General features: G+C 26.7%; 1 protein-coding gene and 2 long non-coding RNA genes across 5 annotated transcripts; 2 read left to right on the forward strand and 1 right to left on the reverse strand.

Moving 5' to 3' along the window:
- Positions 1 to 2,714: 2,714 nt before the first annotated feature.
- Positions 2,715 to 5,458, forward strand: LOC126906008 (uncharacterized). Of its 2 annotated transcripts, XR_007704153.1 has the most exons (4): positions 2,715 to 2,845; positions 2,905 to 3,105; positions 4,751 to 4,918; positions 5,191 to 5,458. It is a non-coding gene; the product is annotated as an uncharacterized LOC126906008 (long non-coding RNA). The 2 variants fall into 2 exon arrangements; XR_007704154.1 differs by lacking the exon at positions 4,751 to 4,918 and having other exon boundaries at positions 5,194 to 5,458.
- A 4,172-nt stretch (positions 5,459 to 9,630) lies between these two features.
- Positions 9,631 to 18,914, reverse strand: LOC126905995 (uncharacterized). Of its 2 annotated transcripts, none has more exons than XM_050686219.1 (7): positions 18,766 to 18,914; positions 18,571 to 18,703; positions 14,738 to 14,755; positions 13,068 to 13,141; positions 12,860 to 12,994; positions 10,486 to 10,528; positions 9,631 to 10,422 (listed from the first exon to the last, which is right to left on the reverse strand). In XM_050686219.1, exons 1-7 carry the CDS (start codon positions 18,820 to 18,822, stop codon positions 10,247 to 10,249), a joined length of 636 nt encoding a protein of 211 aa, XP_050542176.1. In that variant the 5' UTR covers positions 18,823 to 18,914; the 3' UTR covers positions 9,631 to 10,246. The 2 variants fall into 2 exon arrangements, with proteins under 2 accessions (XP_050542176.1, XP_050542175.1); XM_050686218.1 differs by lacking the exon at positions 13,068 to 13,141 and adding an exon at positions 13,418 to 13,491.
- LOC126906013 (uncharacterized) lies at positions 13,420 to 13,959 on the forward strand. Its single transcript, XR_007704160.1, has 2 exons — positions 13,420 to 13,520; positions 13,655 to 13,959. It is a non-coding gene; the product is annotated as an uncharacterized LOC126906013 (long non-coding RNA).
- Positions 18,915 to 19,866: the final 952 nt, after the last annotated feature.

Consider the following 19,866-nt stretch of genomic DNA (forward strand, 5'->3'; position numbering starts at 1 on the left):
GAAAAAAATTCCCTCGTTCCCCGTAAATGGGGGAAACCTCCAAAAAAATTACGAATTTAAAAATCGCTAATTTTCGAAATTTTTTCAATTTTTTTTACTTAAAAGTGCCATAACTTTTTCAAAAATAAACATATCAATATAATTCTTTTTTATATAGATGTGTATATCATTATCTTTCGTTTAGTATATTTTTTTCATAAATTTAACCCTTAACCTGCCCACAAGGGGGGATTCAAAATGACAACTTTTTCACAAAAAATTTACTTTTTCAACTTAACTTTTGAAAGTGTTCCGGAAAGTCTGACAATTTTATATATATCTTAAATTAAAGCTAATGTAATATTCTTTATTATGCAAAAAAAAATTTCGGACTTTATTTTATCTTCAAGGTGAAAATGGCTACCGAATGCTATTATTGTGTGAAAATTCTCGATTTTATTTTTTACATTTTTAACTTTATAATGCTATGACATATTGAAAAGTGTATGGATCAACATTATTTTTTTATGAGAAATAATATTTTTTAATAATCCCTTTTTCATTCTACATACTTTATCTTAATTAGGATTTTAATAATGAAATAGCAGATCATGTAGCTTTTGGAATAGTCCACTAATTTCTTAAAATTAAACACTATCAAAAGATTTGCATTGAAGCGTTTTTCATGATAGTGATTTAAAATCACTGTCAGATATCATAATACTTGATCCATCTACGTCACCACTGTGCCGCGACCCCCCTGTGCTGGGTTTTTTCAATTTTTTTTCTTAAAACTATCATTACTTTTATAATAATAAACAAATCAACCTAATTTTTTTTTATACTAGAACCATAGATTTTTACCTTTTATATGATATAATGTTTTTGAAAATCTAATACTTAACCTGCTTACTGGAGGGGATTTAAAATGGCAACTTTTTTAAAAAACTAACTTAACATTTGAAAATGTGTAACATGACAAAAGTATCTTGTTATTTTTTTTGTCTATTTGTATATATATATATATTTGTTTTGAGCCGAATGCGGACTGCGACGGCGTTTGTCAGTAATATTATTATGATAAGGTATTGTGATTTGTTTATGCGCGTGCGAGATAGTCAGCTGTGTACTACTTCAGACCGGTTAATGGACGGCATTTGTGTGTACATTCACCCCTCTCCTTTCCTATCTTGAACGTCATTTGCACTGCTCACCGCATACATTGTCGCCTTATTTAAANCGCCTTGAACGTCATTTGCACTGCTCACCGCATATATTGTCGCCTTTTTTAAATTGTTCTTAGTAATTTCCGGCACTGGGTATTAGTTTTTTTTTTGACCCCTACTCCAAAGGCTAGCCGTGTTGTCGCCAACAGACCGCCGGGTCAAACGTCGGACGGGTTGTCGGAAATTAGCCATCGTCGGAACTGGTACGCTAATTTTCGTCCGTAGCGGTNTTTCGTCCACAGCGGTTTTTTTTTTGTTGTGTGCGCTGCAACTGTTAATTATATATATATATTTTCGCGAGTGTCCGCTATGTTGTAATTATGTAAATTTTGTGTTTAATGGCGTCGGCTAAACCTGCCTCCAGCTTCTTGAGCCCTTAGGGGCTGGTAATGTATAGTTTATTATATAATGTTTTGAGCCAGTTATTTTTTAGTGCGCCGTGCCATAAGCACGTGTGGCGAATTTTTTTTATATTTTTTTATATAGTTTTTTTGTGTAGGTGTCTCTATATTTTTTTATTTAGGTCCCTCAACATGGCAGGCGTGTTCCCATACCACCTGTCATGTTATATATGTTTTTTTATAGGTTTTATATGATGTTTTATGGGTGATATGTATATATTATTGATACAATGTGGTGACGTAGTGCATTTTATTCCGGGGTGTCCCAACGTCTTGCAAGCTAAGCCTAACTGCCAAAAACCAGTCGCTTACTTGGGACGTATACCCGCCGTGCTTAGCGGCAATGCTGCGATTAATAGCCGGCGGGTACCCGAAGACGTTCATCGTATTCTCTAACAATAAAAGTGTAGGTGTAACTTTTTTTTTTTATTAATATCTGTTTTTTTTTTCTCTCTTTCTTTGTCCCCTTTAATTTGTAGACGAGGTTTTTTGACCATTCGGTTTTTTGCCTCGTAATAACTTAATTTTTTGTTTTTTTTTTACTTAATAAAGTCCCCTTAATTTAACTTAACCATCATCTGTTTCTTCTTTTTTGCGTGTTCCATCTTCAATGGACTCGTGTATTTTTTTTTCCTTTCAAAAATCAACTCCCCTAGTTTCTAAGGTACGGGCAACGGCCTTGGATAAGGTCATCCCTGATCTATATGGTTATGTGACAATTGTCACGAGGTTTTGGTGTACATCTACTATCAACGACTCAACGGACATCAACTTTAATATTCATTAATTATATATTTTTTTCTAATTGTTTTAATATAAAAAAGTTAATTTTTTTTAAAATCCTACTGTGGTCCGACAATATACTGTCTCGCCCAGTAAGTTGGCTACCCTTTACTTATAACTTTGTAAAACGCCATGAAAGTTACAAATTTTTCGTTGAGGCCAATTAATTTGATTTTATATATTTGTAACCTTTCAAATGTTAAGTTATATTATGTTTAATTACACATTTTTAAGTTATTTGATAATTTTATAAATAATGACAGTGACATTATTATAATTACTTTTGCGATACTGTTTTTTTTTTGCCATTAGCAATATTATTTTGATTTTTTTCGTGCTAAATAAAAAGTACAACACCAATTATTTCTCTAAAATTGTGTCATCTACGTCATTGTTACGCAGCACCTGACAACTGGCTCCCCGGCAAGGATCAGAACCGGAATGACTTAAAATAAGGTATGAAAATACTGCTGATAATTTACATAATTTCTATAAATTTTGAATTTTTTTTAAAGGGACAGCAAAATTTTCCTCACCTTACCTTTACTACGTGTTATTTTAAATTTTGAATTTCCCAGCCGGTCATCTAGATACTATCTACCGCACTATATACCCAAATTCTGTGTATTTTTAAATACGATACAAGTGGATTGATGGCAATTACTGCATCTATATACACACGTGCACCGACAACTTTGAGTTGTGATGTAATCAAGGTAATTAGGTGTAAATATAATAATAATTAAGTAATAATACTGGGTGCGTTTATTATAAAGCAGAACAATATTATTTACAATTAACAATAGTTTAAATATAAAGATTCAAAAGATAAATAGATGTTTAATAAAAGTCCGTTTTCACTAAAAATCAATGGTGACCGATGACATAAGATAATTTTAAATCAGTCTCTATCTTTTTGTCCAGCGCCCGAGCGACCGGTTCGCAGCGCCCGTCCGCCACCCCACATAGCGCGACCTGTCGACCGTGACAGTTGTAACCACGTCGCGAATAAACTCATTTAATTGTTTCGATAATACCACTATCCAGGTAGAGTAATCAAACATACTACAGCGATCGTTACATTTAACAACCGGATCCCATAAAACCGTTTGTATTATTATAATCTCGACCATCAGAATCATAAAGATTACGATTACTAACGAAATAATTTTTCGCACATACAATCCAGTGTCATAGTGCTATACTATAACAATATCACAGCAATAACAATAATAATAATTCAAACGGCCCGCATTGTTGACGTTCATAGCGAACACACAGCGCATATTCTCGAGATTGTTGATACCGTATTGCCGAAAAACAAACAAGCGCTTACGCTCTTTATTTTGTTTATTTTCGCGAAATATGGTAAGGAACGCTCACTATGTCTGGTAAAACACATTTACAGATGAACCGTCGTCATTTATTGTGTGTATGCGCTTATAGAAAACTAAATGGACCCACGACAAAAAGCGATTTGTTAGCCGTCTTGGACAATAGGTTACATAACGAAGGGCTAGACCCATCGAACTCGATTCTACCCGTTTTTAATTTACCCTAATTTAAACGTAATGATTAGAAGCATAAGATTTTTTTTTTAATACTTTGTTATTTATTTTCGTGCTAAATGAATGGTTTAACAACGATTATTAACCTAAAATTGTGTGAAAAATGTCATTTCAATGTAGCACCTGACAATTACTAACAAGTAAAAAAACGAATATTTACATAAAAAAAATATAATAATAACCATAGAAATCCAGGTTAAAATGAAATTCACACAACACATCAACGAAAAAAATTATAAATGAAACTAGGTTCAGAATATTTCTGAATATTAGATATTATAGATTTTTGGTGTTTCGCGTATTCATTAAACGATAAATAAAAACATTGATTTACGAAAAAAAAAAAAATGATAGACGGTTTATTATTTAAACACTTTTAGAATATTTACAATATATGCACGCACTACGTGTTCTAACTGTCAATTTGTGACGCACTAACTAACTTATGACTGATTGGTTGTTGATTGATGTCGCGCCGTTTTATAGTGTGTTGTGTTCTAGAATATTCTTTTATGGGGCGATCGAGAACATTCGTGCTATATGAATTTTATGTTACCTATCCGTTGCAAAGATTCTCGATCGTTCCATGGTCGCAACATTTGTAACTACAGATTATAGCTATACGGGATATAGTTCTAAATATTTCAATTGTAGTATCTATTTAAACACCAAGAGTTTCATAGAAATTATTACTATGATTTTTATTGAAATGATTTATTTCGATTTTAAATCAAAAAAGTTATAACAAATTTAAGTAAAAATAACAATCTTAAAAACGCCGATGTGTGTGTAGATGATTTGGGAAATTGTGTCAAGTGGAAGTTAAGATAAGAGTGACTGTTTTATGTAATTTGTATTATGGCGAAGAAAAATAAGAAGAAGATACATATGTACATATATTTCTTTTCTTTAAGATTATGTTAGTAAAGAAACTCGTGGAACACTGACCCCGATATAAAAAGTAATTCATAAAAATTAGGATTAAGCTAAAGATCATAAGTGTCTCCACTAATCTAAAATTTATATACTGTTTTCATTTATATTTTTGAGTTACAACACTTTTAAGTAATCGGTAGATTATAACAAAAGTAACATCAACAAATATTTCTATTATCATTCCCTGGTTAATTGTTCTTTGATTTATAAGTACAATATGTGAATAAATATTTATTAGAGTAATAAAATTTAGTATATATTTGATATTCAATAATTAAATATTGTATTATCCCCAAGTAGAGGCGAGGAAAAAGATGAGAGGACGGTGACTAAAATTCAACTAGATTAAAATCATGTTCTTTGAAGTGTATTGATAAAAAAAAATTGGTCCAAGGGGAACTGAGAATTTTTATGGGAAGATATGAAAAAAACGAACAGCATCACAAGAAAAATTTCGTATCGAAACTAAAAAAACAATCAAAAAGTTGTTAAAAATGTAATCAATTGAGCGTGTTGTAAAATTTATTATAATTAGAAAATAAGGTGAAACCCAATACATTTTTTTAAAAAGGTTCATACAGTAACATGTTATTAAAAAAATTTGATTTCTGTAGGCTGATAGTAGACTTCACAAATAGAGTCAAGAAATTAATAAATAACAAAGTAAAATTATTTAATTTTGTAGTTAAAACTTACTATCATATCAAAACTAATTTGACAATAATTACTTTAAAAATGTTAGAAATGAATGATTTTAATTGTCTATATAGAGAATTTTGGTTAAGCAACTTTTTATTTGATAAAGTCATAATATTTGATTTTTTTTTTTTTAATTTTAAGAATAATATCTCTAACTAGACACTAGTTTTGGTCATTTAACGTATCGTTGACGTATCACAAAAATAAAACCCTATAGTGAAATAATTTTGATATGAAAAAGAAATTCATTCTCACAAGGAGAGACTACAGTAGTGAGATTCTATGATATTTATAGAAGTTATTCAATATAAATGAGATTTATATTAGAATTAATTAATAGAAATATTAAACAAATTTTGAATTAAGAAAATAATGCAATAAGAACCTGAACTTCATACTCTGAACGTGATAGACTAAAGTCTTACATAGTTTGGCAGATAAAAAGGACAATTTAAGCTAGTTCACACATTTAAAATCGTTTTTCTTAACTTCTGGAGGCAAAATATTCCAAATAAGTTTAACTTTATATTCAATGTTTATTAGATTTATGTAATATTTATGAAAATCGGTGGCCTCATTATTTTGGCTAACTTGTGATATTCTATAAAAAAAATTAACCTGTTTGTACATTTTTAAAAATTTAATAATGGTGTACAATTGACGTATAAAAAAAAAGTTATCACTAAGAAAATTTTATATGAAATTTGTTTGAAGGGGTAACCCTAAACTTTTTTTATGGCTTTCAAAAACGTACAATATTAAAAAAAATACCATGTTTTTTTTAACTATTACAGATATTTTTATATAGAAGATAGAATGTAGGGTCAAATTTTTTTTATTTGTATGTAAATAAATTACTTGAAAAATTTTAAGTCTATTAAAATTCATTAAAATGTATTACTATAAACTCAAAGTTTAGTTTTGATCATTAACAACTTTGTTAAATAATCGTAAAATTGAGGGCTTTTTTTCTATTTTCATCGACGATAAGTTTCACTAGATTAAAATAGAATTATTTTGACGCATTTGTTAATTTAATCGGTCCACTTAAATGTGAAAAATTTCATGAACAGAGATAAAAAACGATATCACAGTGGGGTCGCCGCACAGTGTTTGCATGACATAGTTAGCACATGTATTATCGTAACTTAAAAATTAAATTAAAAACAAAAAACCCAGCACAGGGGGATCGCGGCACAGTAGTGACGTGGTATAGTTGGATCAAGTATAATGATATCTGACAGTAATTAAAATCACTATCATAAAAAACGCTTCGGTGCAAATCTTTAGATAGTGTTTAATTTTAAAAAATAGGTGGATTATTCCAAAAGCAACATGATCTGCTAGTTCGTTATTAATATCCTGATTCAGATAAAGTATATCGAATGAAAAAGGGATTAATAAAATTATTATTTCTCATTAAAAAATTATATTGCTCCATACACTTATCAATAAGTTATATCATTATAAAGTTAAAAATGTAAAAAATAAAATGGAGAATTTTCACACAATAATAGCATTCGGTAGCTATTATCACCGTGAAGACAAAATAAAGTCCGAAATTTTTTTTTGCATAATATAGTACATTACATTAGCTTTAATTTAAGATATATATAAAAGTGTCAGACCTTCCGGAACACTTTAAAAAATTAAGTTGATAAAGTAAATTTTTTGTGAAAAAGTTGTCATTTTGAATCCTCCCCTGTAGGCAGGTAAAAAGTCAGACTTATAAAAAAAATATACCAACTCATAGGTAAAGACATCATGCATCTATAAAAAAAAAATTATATTGATCCATACATTTTTTAAAATGTTATAGCATTATAAAGTTAAAAATATAAAAAAGAATTTTTTTACAAAATTCGTATTTTTTTTATAAAATTTGATGTCTGTTTTCACCATGAAGATAAAATAAAGTCCGAAATTTTTTTTTTGTATTATAAAGTATATTACATTAGCTTTAATTTAAGATATATATAAAAGTGTCAGACTTTCCGGAACACTTTCAAAATTTAAGTTGAAAAAGTTCTACTTTCTACATGCATTTTTTAGATTTGAACCCCCCTCGAATATAGGAAAATGGTCCGATTTAAAAAAACAGACACAAAAAAAAAATAAACACATCTTAGTAAAACCAATACCTTCTCAGCTTCCCATCGAAGCTAAAAGAATTTGATTGATTGAGGGTAAGAGTGAAAGTTAGAGTGAAAGTAACTTTTGATTCGAGGGTTATAAAATAACAATATAAATATTCTTATGGATTTAAAAATCTTATCTGATAATATTTCTTCAGTTGTTATAATAACTTTAGTGATAAAATTAATTAAGTGATAAATAAAGTAACACAAATTCAAGTTTTAGTTCACAAATCAAGCACGTAAGAACTTCGACAACGATGATCGCAATATCCACGAAACGATATGTAGAGCACGAAATGAACAGACCAGAATAAGGGTTTTCTCTGCTTTTTATAATACTTTTTATCCCCGAAAAATCATCATTGTCTAATTCATACAGTATAACTGTTTATTAATAAATTAGCATAAAATGCAGAGATTATTACAGATAAATATAGTATATAAATCATTTTGACATTAAATGTATATTATATATATAAGATAGTTTTTTTTACACATAAAATTAGGATTAATAAAATGTATTTAATTATTAAAATTAAAATTAAAAAATGGCAAAAATAATTTATAGATTTCTTTTTGAATAGAATTTTCGGAAGGATATTCAAAGTGACTATGAATTGATATATGATTGAATCGTGTATATTACAATGTAACTAAACAGTATGCGTTTGTTGACTATTTTTCTTAAATGTTTATTTAAATTATTTCTCTTTGAAAAGGATTATGTCCTTCTAAGAATAGAATGTATAATTATCCCATGTTATGGTAGTAACGAGTATATTACGACAGTATAGATAATATCTAACAATGATTAAAATCGCTGTCATAAGAAACACTTGGATTCAAATCTGTAGATAGAGTTTAACTTTTAAGAAATTGGTGGATTATTAAAAGCAAAACTCAAAACCAAAATTAATTAAGGACAAGTTGCAAACAAATCATTGCCTGTGGCAATGATTTTTACTGAATTGGCAAAGTCGTATTCGTTTTTTGATAAAATTGGCAATTTAAACTGATTCAAAAGGTTAAAATTAATTTTTTCGACTTCAAAGAAAAAAAATTGAAATATGTTTAACATTATATTCTATGTCAATTAGTTTCATATAATGTGCATGACAATCACTATACCCCATTATAAGGAATATTAAAATAAATTTAAATACAATACCAAGACTCTTATAACAAAGAGCATATTTTTGAATATGATAACCATGTTCACTATATTTCGAATATTTTTTTTTCGTAGTATAGTACATTACATATAACTTAATTTATGGTAAAATAAAGGTATCAATATTTCCGGAAAACTTTCAAAAATTGAGTTGAAAAAGTTTTACTTGTGTCTAAAGATTGTTATTTTGAATCTACCATATGGTCAGATGATAAAGGGTCAGATTTTCAAAAAATTTATATCAAATGAAAGAGAAATATCTATGGTTTCAATATAATTATTTAGATTTGTTCATTTTTCAAAAAGTAATGATAATTTTTATTTAGAAAAGTTTAAAAAATGACGAAATTTACTAATATTAAAAATCATAATTTATTGGGAGATTTTCAGTATTTTCGGGGTTTGAAGGCAAAGTTTTCAATTTTTGAGGGTAGTTTCTTCAACTAGATATGATTATTGATCTTTTGACATTTGTCGAGAAAAATCAGTCCAGTGAGAACTTAGAAAAAGTAGTGATAGACACAAAAATATAAACACATAATGGTAAAATAATACCTTCTCAGATTCGTACAGGATCGAAATAGCAAATAAAGATATTTATCCTGTTTTATGAAGAAATTATTAAAAACAATAATTTTTGTTCCATCATAATATTTCTAAGTTTTTCAGAATGTTTAACTAGATCTTGATTAACTTCATGGTTTGATTTTAAAATAAGTTATAAACTACTAGAGTTTTTTAGAATTTTATTTTACACATTTTAAATTAAATTTTGACATATGAATTGTAAATTACATTAAGCAAGACATCAAATAGTAAAAATATTTCTTCAAGTTCAAATTTGATAAAATATAATAAGTCCAAACTAAACTACTAACTTTTGAGTAGATTTATTTATTTTATTTATACTTAATTTTCCTTCTAAACGCTGTTTTTAGAACAATATAATGATGGAACTTTTTTATAATCGTGTTTTTTAAATATTCATAATAATATGCAAAAAATAGACATCAAAATGAACTTATAACATTTAACGCACACACTTATATAACAACGTTGGTGGTTTATTTTAAACATTTACTAAAAAATATATATAACAGTATATTATTAAGTCTAGAATAATATTAGAAAGGTATGGAGCAAGTTAAACAAAAATAGCACAGTGTCTACAATAAAATAAAAATGAGATATAAATCACATTGCTGCAATAAAAATAATAATGAAATAAAATACATGATTGGACTTCAAAAATTACAAATTTATATAATTTTAAGTGAAAGCTAAAAAAACTATGAGTATTTTTGAAAATTTAAACAAATAATACTTTTACGTATTTTTTATTCATCTAATACAAGGAATAATATTCACTTATGTCATAATGAGACACGTTATTTGAGAGATAAAGAACTACATTTTTGATTTTTTCCAAATCTTCTTCTTTACCAAAAACTGTGTTTTTTAATTGTGCCCTGTACCGTAATAATTCTAGCATTACATCACCTAAATCGTATGACTCATTGTCTAAAAAATACAACAATATAAATGAAGTAATAGATATTTTACAATAATTTGTTAGATAATTACTGTCTTCATCAATGTGCCTTTTCCATTCATTTATCATTTCTACCTAAAGTATACAAAATAGTTTATTGTAGACATAAAGAAAAAACCACATTTTTTGTACGCACGCCCAGTAATATTATGTATATAATGTATACAAATGTTGGTGGGTGGAGGCACTTATAACTAATGCAACAATGAATAAATAAAATAAAATAAATAATAAGATTAAAATAAAATTGTGAACAACTATTTATCTACAATGATGTTGATGACTGTTTGATGTAAGTGGAAGGTGAATAAATTCGTTGGTATGACAATCAAACCAGAAAAAACATTCTGTCACGAACAGTACTTCAAAATGTGCGAATGTAATTCACGATGAGCGTATCGCAAGTATTTTAACAACTACGTGATCAAAATCATTGTAAAACCATGTAGCAAAATGAGCTAGGATGGAGGCGACAACGCAGAATCCAAACAAGGATCAACAGTTACTCGGTGTCGTACAAAAATTGCATACGTAATCATACAACGAATATAAATCTCTCGCACAACTGGCGGTGGTAGTGAGAGTGGCGTATCTATTCACAAGAAAATAAGTTAAATTACATGGGATTCATGTGACCATTGCGTTTTGTACGGATTCATTCACAAACAAATGATTTTAATGATAATTAAAACAAGACTGGCGCTATGCTCCAATATAATTACTACCGCAATCGCAATATAAATATACCAGTATTTCTCGACACATTACAAACCGGTCATGAAAGGCGTCCGAAGTTAAAACTGAAACGAATTCGATGAGTACTGCCTTTTGTCTTACACAAATCATACAAGTAAAAATAAATTGCCGTACAGCGTTACGACCAGAAATTATCATAAACTTTCTTCGTGTTATTTATAAAATCAACTTCGGTTTCGCATGTAAATAATCGGTGCGATAACATTGAATTATTAAATGCATAAGATGAGAAATTTTAGGTAAAAGTATCGGTTTGCATTTGGCTGAAATGGGTTTAACATTATATTCTATGCCAATTAGTTTCATATAATATTCAAGACAATCAGTGTACCCCCTTATAAGGTATTTTAAAATAAATTAAAATACAATACCAAGAATTTTAATACAAAAATAGCATGTTTTTTAACTAAATCAAACAATTGCACATAGGACTAAGTAGTCGGGACAAATTTTTTCTCTTGAACTAATAGTACATTACATTAGCCTTATTTTAACATTTATTTCATTTTCAACACTTAATTTGAAAAAGTTAAATAAGTTGCTATTTTGAATCCTCCCTGTGGATATATAAGGGTAAGATTTAAAAAAAAATTATATCAAATGAAAGAGACATATATATGGTTCCATTATAAAAGAGAATTATTTAGATTTGTTCATTTTTCAATATGTTATGACAATTTTTAATCAGAAAAGTTTAAAAAATATCTAAATTTACTAATTTTAAAAATCATAATTTTTTGGGATATTTTACCTATTTACGGGGAACGACGAATAGTTGAGAAATATCTCCCCAGTGAGAGCTGAGAAAAAGTAGAAGAAAAAAATGAACATATCAAGTTAGATTAATCGAATTATAGAATTATAGATTATTCGCATCGAAGCTAAAATATATTGCATTAAATAATTTAACATAACAAGTTCAGACTCTAAATTATTTTACTTCTAAGATATCGGATTGTTTTCGGACTCTTGCATATCATTATATGTAACATTTAGGAAAATTCGCATCACCATATATAATAATTCATGTAAAGAGAAAGATTAAATATTTAGTAAGTTATGTTAACTTTTCAAAATCGTAATGTTTACCAATTTTAACTAAAAATTAAGAAAATTGGTGTTGCTAGTTTTCTAAATATTAAACACGATACCTAAAATATATTTTAATATTTAAATTTATTTGAAAAGAAATTTAGAAATTACAGTATGCTATCATAATGTATATTGTTAATAATTTAGAACACTTAAAAATTATGCATAAAAAGACTATAAATTATTTAGTAAGAATTCATTTGTATTAGCTTGAATAAGAATATCTACATCACACATTTTATGGTCTGTTAACCTGTTTTTGCTGTAATTAAGGTGAAGTTAGCTAAATTGGTAATCTAAAAAAGTTGACGCAACTTTAACTTTCTGGCGCTGAAGTTTAATTAAAATCGTAAAACAAAATATATATGTATAGTTTATATTGTGAGAGACTAATTTTTTTGGTTATAATTTGTGTCAATATATTTCTATGATATTATTACTTATTTTTTTAAAACAACTCTGAACTTAATTATTAATGCGTTAGAGAGAAAAAAAATTATGCGTTATATTATGTCATTTGTAAATAATTAAGAATATTAAAAAATAAATTATAACTACGTTATTAATATAGTTTCTATATAAATCAATCAATCTTATGTATTCTTCATTATTTATAAGACGATTTTGGTATTTGTCAATTGTATCGAATTTATTTGCGATATCTTCAACTTCGTCTTTTTTCAGTTTTTCTATCTACAGAATGTAAAATAATATATTAAATTAAACAGGTAAAAATGATAATAAACTAATTAATATGTAATTTTACAGGTCTGGCATCACACCGCTTGACTTTTGCACCCAACATTTTCAGAATCTCAAAAATTCCTACGTTAGGATCATCTATAAAATATTGATACATTAAATACAAGGTATTTAACATTTCATGTTACATAATTTTTATCAAAAATTAACAAAAATATAAAAAAGCATTTAAAGTAAAAAGTAATTATCATANTATTATTTATAAGACGATTTTGGTCTTTGTCAATTGTATCGAATTTATTTGCGATATCTTCAACTTCGTCTTTATTCAGTTTTTCTATCTACAGAATGTAAAATAATATATTAAATTAATCAGGTAAAAATGATAATAAACTAATTAATATGTAATTTTACAGGTCTGGCATCACACCGCTTGACTTTTGCACCCAACATTTTCAGAATCTCAAAAATTCCTACGTTAGGATCATCTATAAAATATTGATACATTAAATACAAGGTGATTAACATTTCATGTTACATAATTTTTATCAAAAATATAAAAAAGCATTTGAAGTAAAAAGTAATTATCATACCTAATTACATCCAATTTTGTTGACATGTAATTTAAAAAATTATCTATTGGGGTTTTAGTGAGACTGTGTAACCGAATCGGTAACGCGGCAGAGTTTGACGCGCAATGACTCAGTTTGAAACTTGGTCACGGGAGGTTTCATTTAACAAGCTAGAAATCAGTTCGGTAATTGGAGTTCACCTTCTCTCACTCCGGCCACTAACTAAGGGGTTATGTTTGAAAAACAAAATGGAAAGACATGTTATTATTTCAATGTAATATATTTAAGCTATTAATTTTTTTGTAAATATCAACGTTAAAAGAATGTTTATATAAAATGTATGAGCTTTTTGAATTTGAAAGAAAATTAAATTTTTTATTATTATTTCAGAATATTAGATAAATTTAGCTAGACCATGTAACGTCTGTAATTTTTTGTTGTTCCTGAACGCTTAATGACATAATAAACAGTAATCTGATAAAAATTAGTTAGATACATCTAACGTAGTCTTATAACATAAATACAGTGGAAAATCTTTGATAAAATTTCTGAGTAGGCACCAAGTTAATTACAGGAGCGCAGTTAAACAAATAATTGAAATAACCCCAGCTATTTTATGATTATACAAGTAAGTTTTAAACAAAATAAAATAAAAAAAAACTTTTACATAAAATAAATAAAATGATTCTAAAAAAAAGAATAAAATAATTATTCAGTTTTGCCAAATTTTTTAAATAAATATGGCTAGATATTTTAAGTGGTAATTTATGTTACATATATAATTAACTTTATGTATGTCAATAAAAAAAATTTAGAATATTTTTACATTCGAATATTAGAAAAATCATACGCAAAAACTATATTTTTGATAACTTTTATAAAATATATAAACAAATTATTTTTGTTAATTTTACATTAGTTGCTTAATGCAAAAAAAAAATTATTGAAATCATTCCCATTGTCGTTAAATATTTTTCTACAACATTGATTATGTATAATATTTTTATAATTGTAATATATTTAAAAGATTATATGCTAAAAACAAAACTTCTAAAATTTCAAATAGTACACTTAAAATAAAAAATTATGAGGTTTTTAAATTAAAAATTATGAAGCTATAATCTAACAGTTTTTATATGTCACAATGCAATAAAATACTCACCATACATATTAGGAAGTTCTGAAACAAAATAATTCAATTTAATCAAATAAAAACGGTAGAACAGTGTGAACTTGGTATTGTTGAGACAAATATAAATTTATGATTATAAATTGAAAGTTTACAAATATCATAAATAATCGAATTTTTGGCCACCACGAATAAAATTTGTAACTTTTAATGGCTCACTGAAAAATATAGAACGAGAGTTGGCGACCCACTGTGCGAGGCAATATAATGTCGGACCACAATAGCATTAAAAAAAAAAAAAATATTAAATATTGAAGACAATTTAATATTAAAAAAAAAACGGTAGCACAGTGAGGTCGCGGCACAGTATGGACGTAGCATAGTTGGGACAAGTATAGATTTAATCTGACATTGATTAATATAATATCATAAAAAAAGCTACGATGCAAATCTGTAAATAGTGTTGAATTTAAAAAAAAATAGTGGATTATTCCAAAAGCTAACTAAAAAGTTAGAGACACTATCGTATGTCAACTACGAGTGTTCCATGGTTAGCCAAGTTAAAAGTGATAACAATTATTAATTTGCGTGATTCAATCATTGTAATCATATTATTATAGGATAGTCCTTGTTAGGAGGTTTGATAATAAATGCACTTATTCACTATTATTCACGTTTCAATTTATGATATATGAACTTATTTAATTAAAAATTCAACATGTTTTAGACAATGTTTCTATAATTTTATTTAAAAAATCAAAATTTAACAAACTTCAAATGAACTTTGCTGCATGAACGTAACTACTGAATTAAAATAAGAGCTTTTGGTATCAAAATTTTTTTTTTTAATTTATCTATAAAATGGCTATCTTAAAATCTTAAAAATTTTTTAACATATTCTATATTGTAAAAATTGATTAAAAAAAAAAATTATAAAATGTTATGTAGATTATAACTTATATGAGTTGTCAGTTAGTTCCGTTCCACCCTATGCATAATTATAATATATAAAAAAATAAAAGGAAGTGGTCCAATAAAAAAAAAATTATGTTGCTTAAAAGAAGAATATAAATAGTACTTATATTAAAAAAATTATAATGATACACATTTTTCAAAATTTTTCAAAACATTATTATTTTAAATATTTAACAAAGAATTTTTTTACAAAAATCGTATTTATTTTATTAATATTGATGTCGATTTTCACAATAAAAACAAAATATAATGCGAAATTTTAATTTTAATTTTAAATTAAGTTTAATTTTAAACTTTAATTTAACCCTTAACTGGTATCGTCGGGTCAAAAAAAACCCATGACATTTTGTTTTTAACTTTTTTTCAATAGATCGCACTTTTTTCACTGTAGAATGCATTGTATTTTATCAAAATGCTTCAAACAACATATTACGTCTTTTGTTATCAACAATTATTTTTTTGTGTTTCGTATCATGTAAATATAAATATAAGCTATGTCATTATAAAAATGTGTGTAAAAATAATTTTGCTAATTTTAAATTATGAGATTGGTATTTTGAAAATCTAATAATTCTACAAATTCTGTATTGACAATTTTTATTGTATTTTTATGGAATTAAATATCACTAATATTACTCGAGTTATACAAAGGATGGTGAGTCTTCTTCTTTTTTTTCGCCTTAATCCCAACTACTTGGGGTCAGACGCCCTTATCCTAAGCTTCCACTTGACACGATCTCCCACATCTTCTACGCTCACATCAGCTGTTCTCAAATTGCATTCAATAGCATCCCTCCATCTCTTTTTTGGTTTTCCTCTACCTCTTCTTCCTTCAACATTCATTTCTATAACAGTTCTTACAGCTTCCGATTCTTTTCTCCTCATAACATAATCAAACCATTTAAGTCTATTTTCTCTCATCTTACAAAGGATGGTGAGTGAATTTATAACAATATGGTGCCAGATAAAATCGTTTCATAGGATCGTATAAAACTACCTTCGAAGTATGGCAAAAAATCTCTCTGTCTCACAAGTATAAAAAGGTTCACACATTATGCGATATCACCACAATATACGATGTNTTAAGTATAAAAAGGTTCACACATTAAGCGATATCACCACAATATACGATTAGTTGTGTATAAACACAACTTTCATTGAAAAAATACCAAAACACTCGATCATGTGATCGGGCTATCAGGTGATGAGATGTTTTAGAAGGAACATTAATATACTACTATTTCCGCTAAAGCATGTCGGGTATACATTCCAAGTAAGTAACTGGTTTTTAAATAGTTTGACTTAGCTTGCAAGATTTTAAGATACACCAGAATAATATACATTACGTTACCACATTGTCATAAGTACACCAACCCATAATTAAAATAATAATGTAATCCCAAGTCGACAGTGTTTTAACTCGCCCATCTTGTAGGAAACCTAAAATTCTAATAAATTTTATAAATATGACGGTTGATATTTGAAGACGCCTGCCATATTTAGTTAAATATTATGGGCACCTAAACAAATAGAAAAACTAAATTATCCCAGCAACAAGATTTTCAGTAAACGAACTCAAAAAATAAAAACTAGCTCAAAACATGAACAAAAAATGTTAATACGTTATCAGCCCCGAAAGCATAACGATAGGTTGATACGGTCGCTCATCAACAAGATGAAATTAAAATTACACCTCACGAAAAAAGAGCAATAGAAATCACAAAATACAATATTGTTTTTCGTTGTAAAATATTTTACAAAGAACACAGAAAATTATCGCTAACACCAGACCTTAACTCACACACGATGTGTCCCAGTTATCAAAATTAACAAGAATATTTTTAACTTCATATATTTTCCCTATAAATCAAATTGATTTATTTTTATTTTAACTACACTCTTTTTAGATTTTATGTAAATTTGAGAAAGTACTAATTCACTATAGGTGTGGTTTTTTGTGCCAGTCGAAATCATTACACTCGAAAATTGAAAAAATTTCCATCATTCCTAGTAAATAGGAGAAATCTCCGAAAAAATTACAAATTTAAAAATCAGTAATTATTTTAAGTAATTACACATAAAACAGGCTAAAATTTTTGAAAAATAAATAAATAAAAACAACTTTTTTAATAAAAATATTAGGTGTTTACCAATAATTTTAAAATATATATTTTTTTAAATATGACCCTTATTTTTTTATCAGTTTTTTTAACTTAATATATTCTCTATAATCCTAACCCAACCGTTTCTTCGTCTGTCACTCTATTTTATTTGTATTATTATCAATGTAATACTTTTCAAGTTCATCCTATATGCCTTGTAAGGGTGTTAACTTTGGTTTTTTAAAGGGGAATACATATTTTAAATTCAATAAAATGTTCGAGTTTTTAATTTAATATTAAATGTCAATTGAATTTTTAATATAACTTCAATAGTTTATTAGATATAAACATATAAAGTTACAAATTTTTAAGTTAATGTGCATGTATAATACACAAGGAATTACAAATACAGGTAGCTAATTGGTATTCTATGACATCGAAATTCGTAGGTCCACAGCATTTATTATCAATGGTAATAAGACACATTGTTGTAATTTTATAAATACACCAACTGGCAATACAAAAAGTATATCTATTGATACTCATAATTGACAATAAACAGTCCATGACTGTAACAATTATGTCATAAAAAAACAAATAGCTATGTGTATTTGTAATCCCATGTTTATAACTAATAAACTAAAAATGTTATATTAAAAACTCAAATATTTTATTAAATTCAAAATATGTGTTTCCAATTCAAATTAATTGGTGAATGTTAAAAGAATCATTCTATATAAAAATAAAAATTTATCTTAAAAAACGGATCTAAAAGTTATACGTAATTACCTCCAGATACATATTCGCTATTCCCAACCGTAGGACGAAAAAAATCAAAAAATTTAGTTATTGTTGCAGGAATATTATGATTTTTCATCAATACTTGAACACATTGTATTTGGAGTGCATTAAGTCCTTCGCCCTTTAAATATTTTTATAATATAATAGTTAAAAGTTTAAATAATAAGTTTAATAAATACTTACCATTGTGTCGGTAAAAAAACCAACTGAACAAAAGATTAGTATAGTTTTTAAATGCATTACAATGATTTTTCTATTTAAGAAAATAACAATTTAAAAAATAATTATTTAAATGTTTAAATTTTAACTGAATAATTTCTACGTAAGTTGTTTTGCAATTTATACTGTGATAGTGTAAATATTAANAAGTTGTTTTGCAATTTATACAGTAATAGTGTAAATATTAATTGTTTATTCTAAAATATTGTTTTCGTACAAAAAAAAGATTTTATGTACTTGACACTATTGTAGTTAAACATAATAACTCACATACTTCAAATTGTTTTTATAATTATATCATTTAGTGTTAAAATTGACTATTTTAAATATAAAAAATACATTACAAATTAAATACAAATTTATATGAACAACTTTTAAAAAATTGTCATTTTCTTGACGAATTAACGAAAAACTATAGTTATATATTTCTTTACTATAGTTAAGAAAAAGATGGTTAAAAAAATAATCGTATATATACGTAATTTTGCTACTATATGGCTTACGTTCTCTATAAAAAGTAATATAGATAATGTTAAAAACCTCATTATGTTTATAAATGAATAATATTATAATTAATTTCATTCTACTGCTTATGATGATCGCCCGTTTACAGTCACCGACAGTATTGTGTTGAACGAAGGACGTTTGGGTACATAAAATAGGTCCTGTATATAGTTGTGATTTTGTAACGAACATCTTAATACTAAATCTTTATTTTATGTCTTAGTATTCTACTTCTTATATTATTTGTAACTATATAATATATAATTACAAATATTATAGTGAAGTGATTTGACATAATAATAATTTCTAAATCAACTTTCCCGAAGCACGCTCGCATAAATGTGTATAGATGTTAGTAATTAAATAATAATACTAATTTACATTTAAAAAGTGAATAATCGACGCTTATACATATATATTGCGGTTATTGACTGCTCGAGTAGTAAAAATTTATCCAGTAAAATCAAAAATGAAAATACCATGAGGTCCTAAAATTTTTTTCAATAATTATCATTGATCAGTATAAAAATAATATCTTCAAAAATGTAATTATTTGAAATA

This window comes from Daktulosphaira vitifoliae, unplaced genomic scaffold (assembly GCF_025091365.1).
Source record: "Daktulosphaira vitifoliae isolate Bord-2020 unplaced genomic scaffold, ASM2509136v1 Scaffold_4, whole genome shotgun sequence".
Taxonomy (NCBI): domain Eukaryota; kingdom Metazoa; phylum Arthropoda; class Insecta; order Hemiptera; family Phylloxeridae; genus Daktulosphaira; species Daktulosphaira vitifoliae.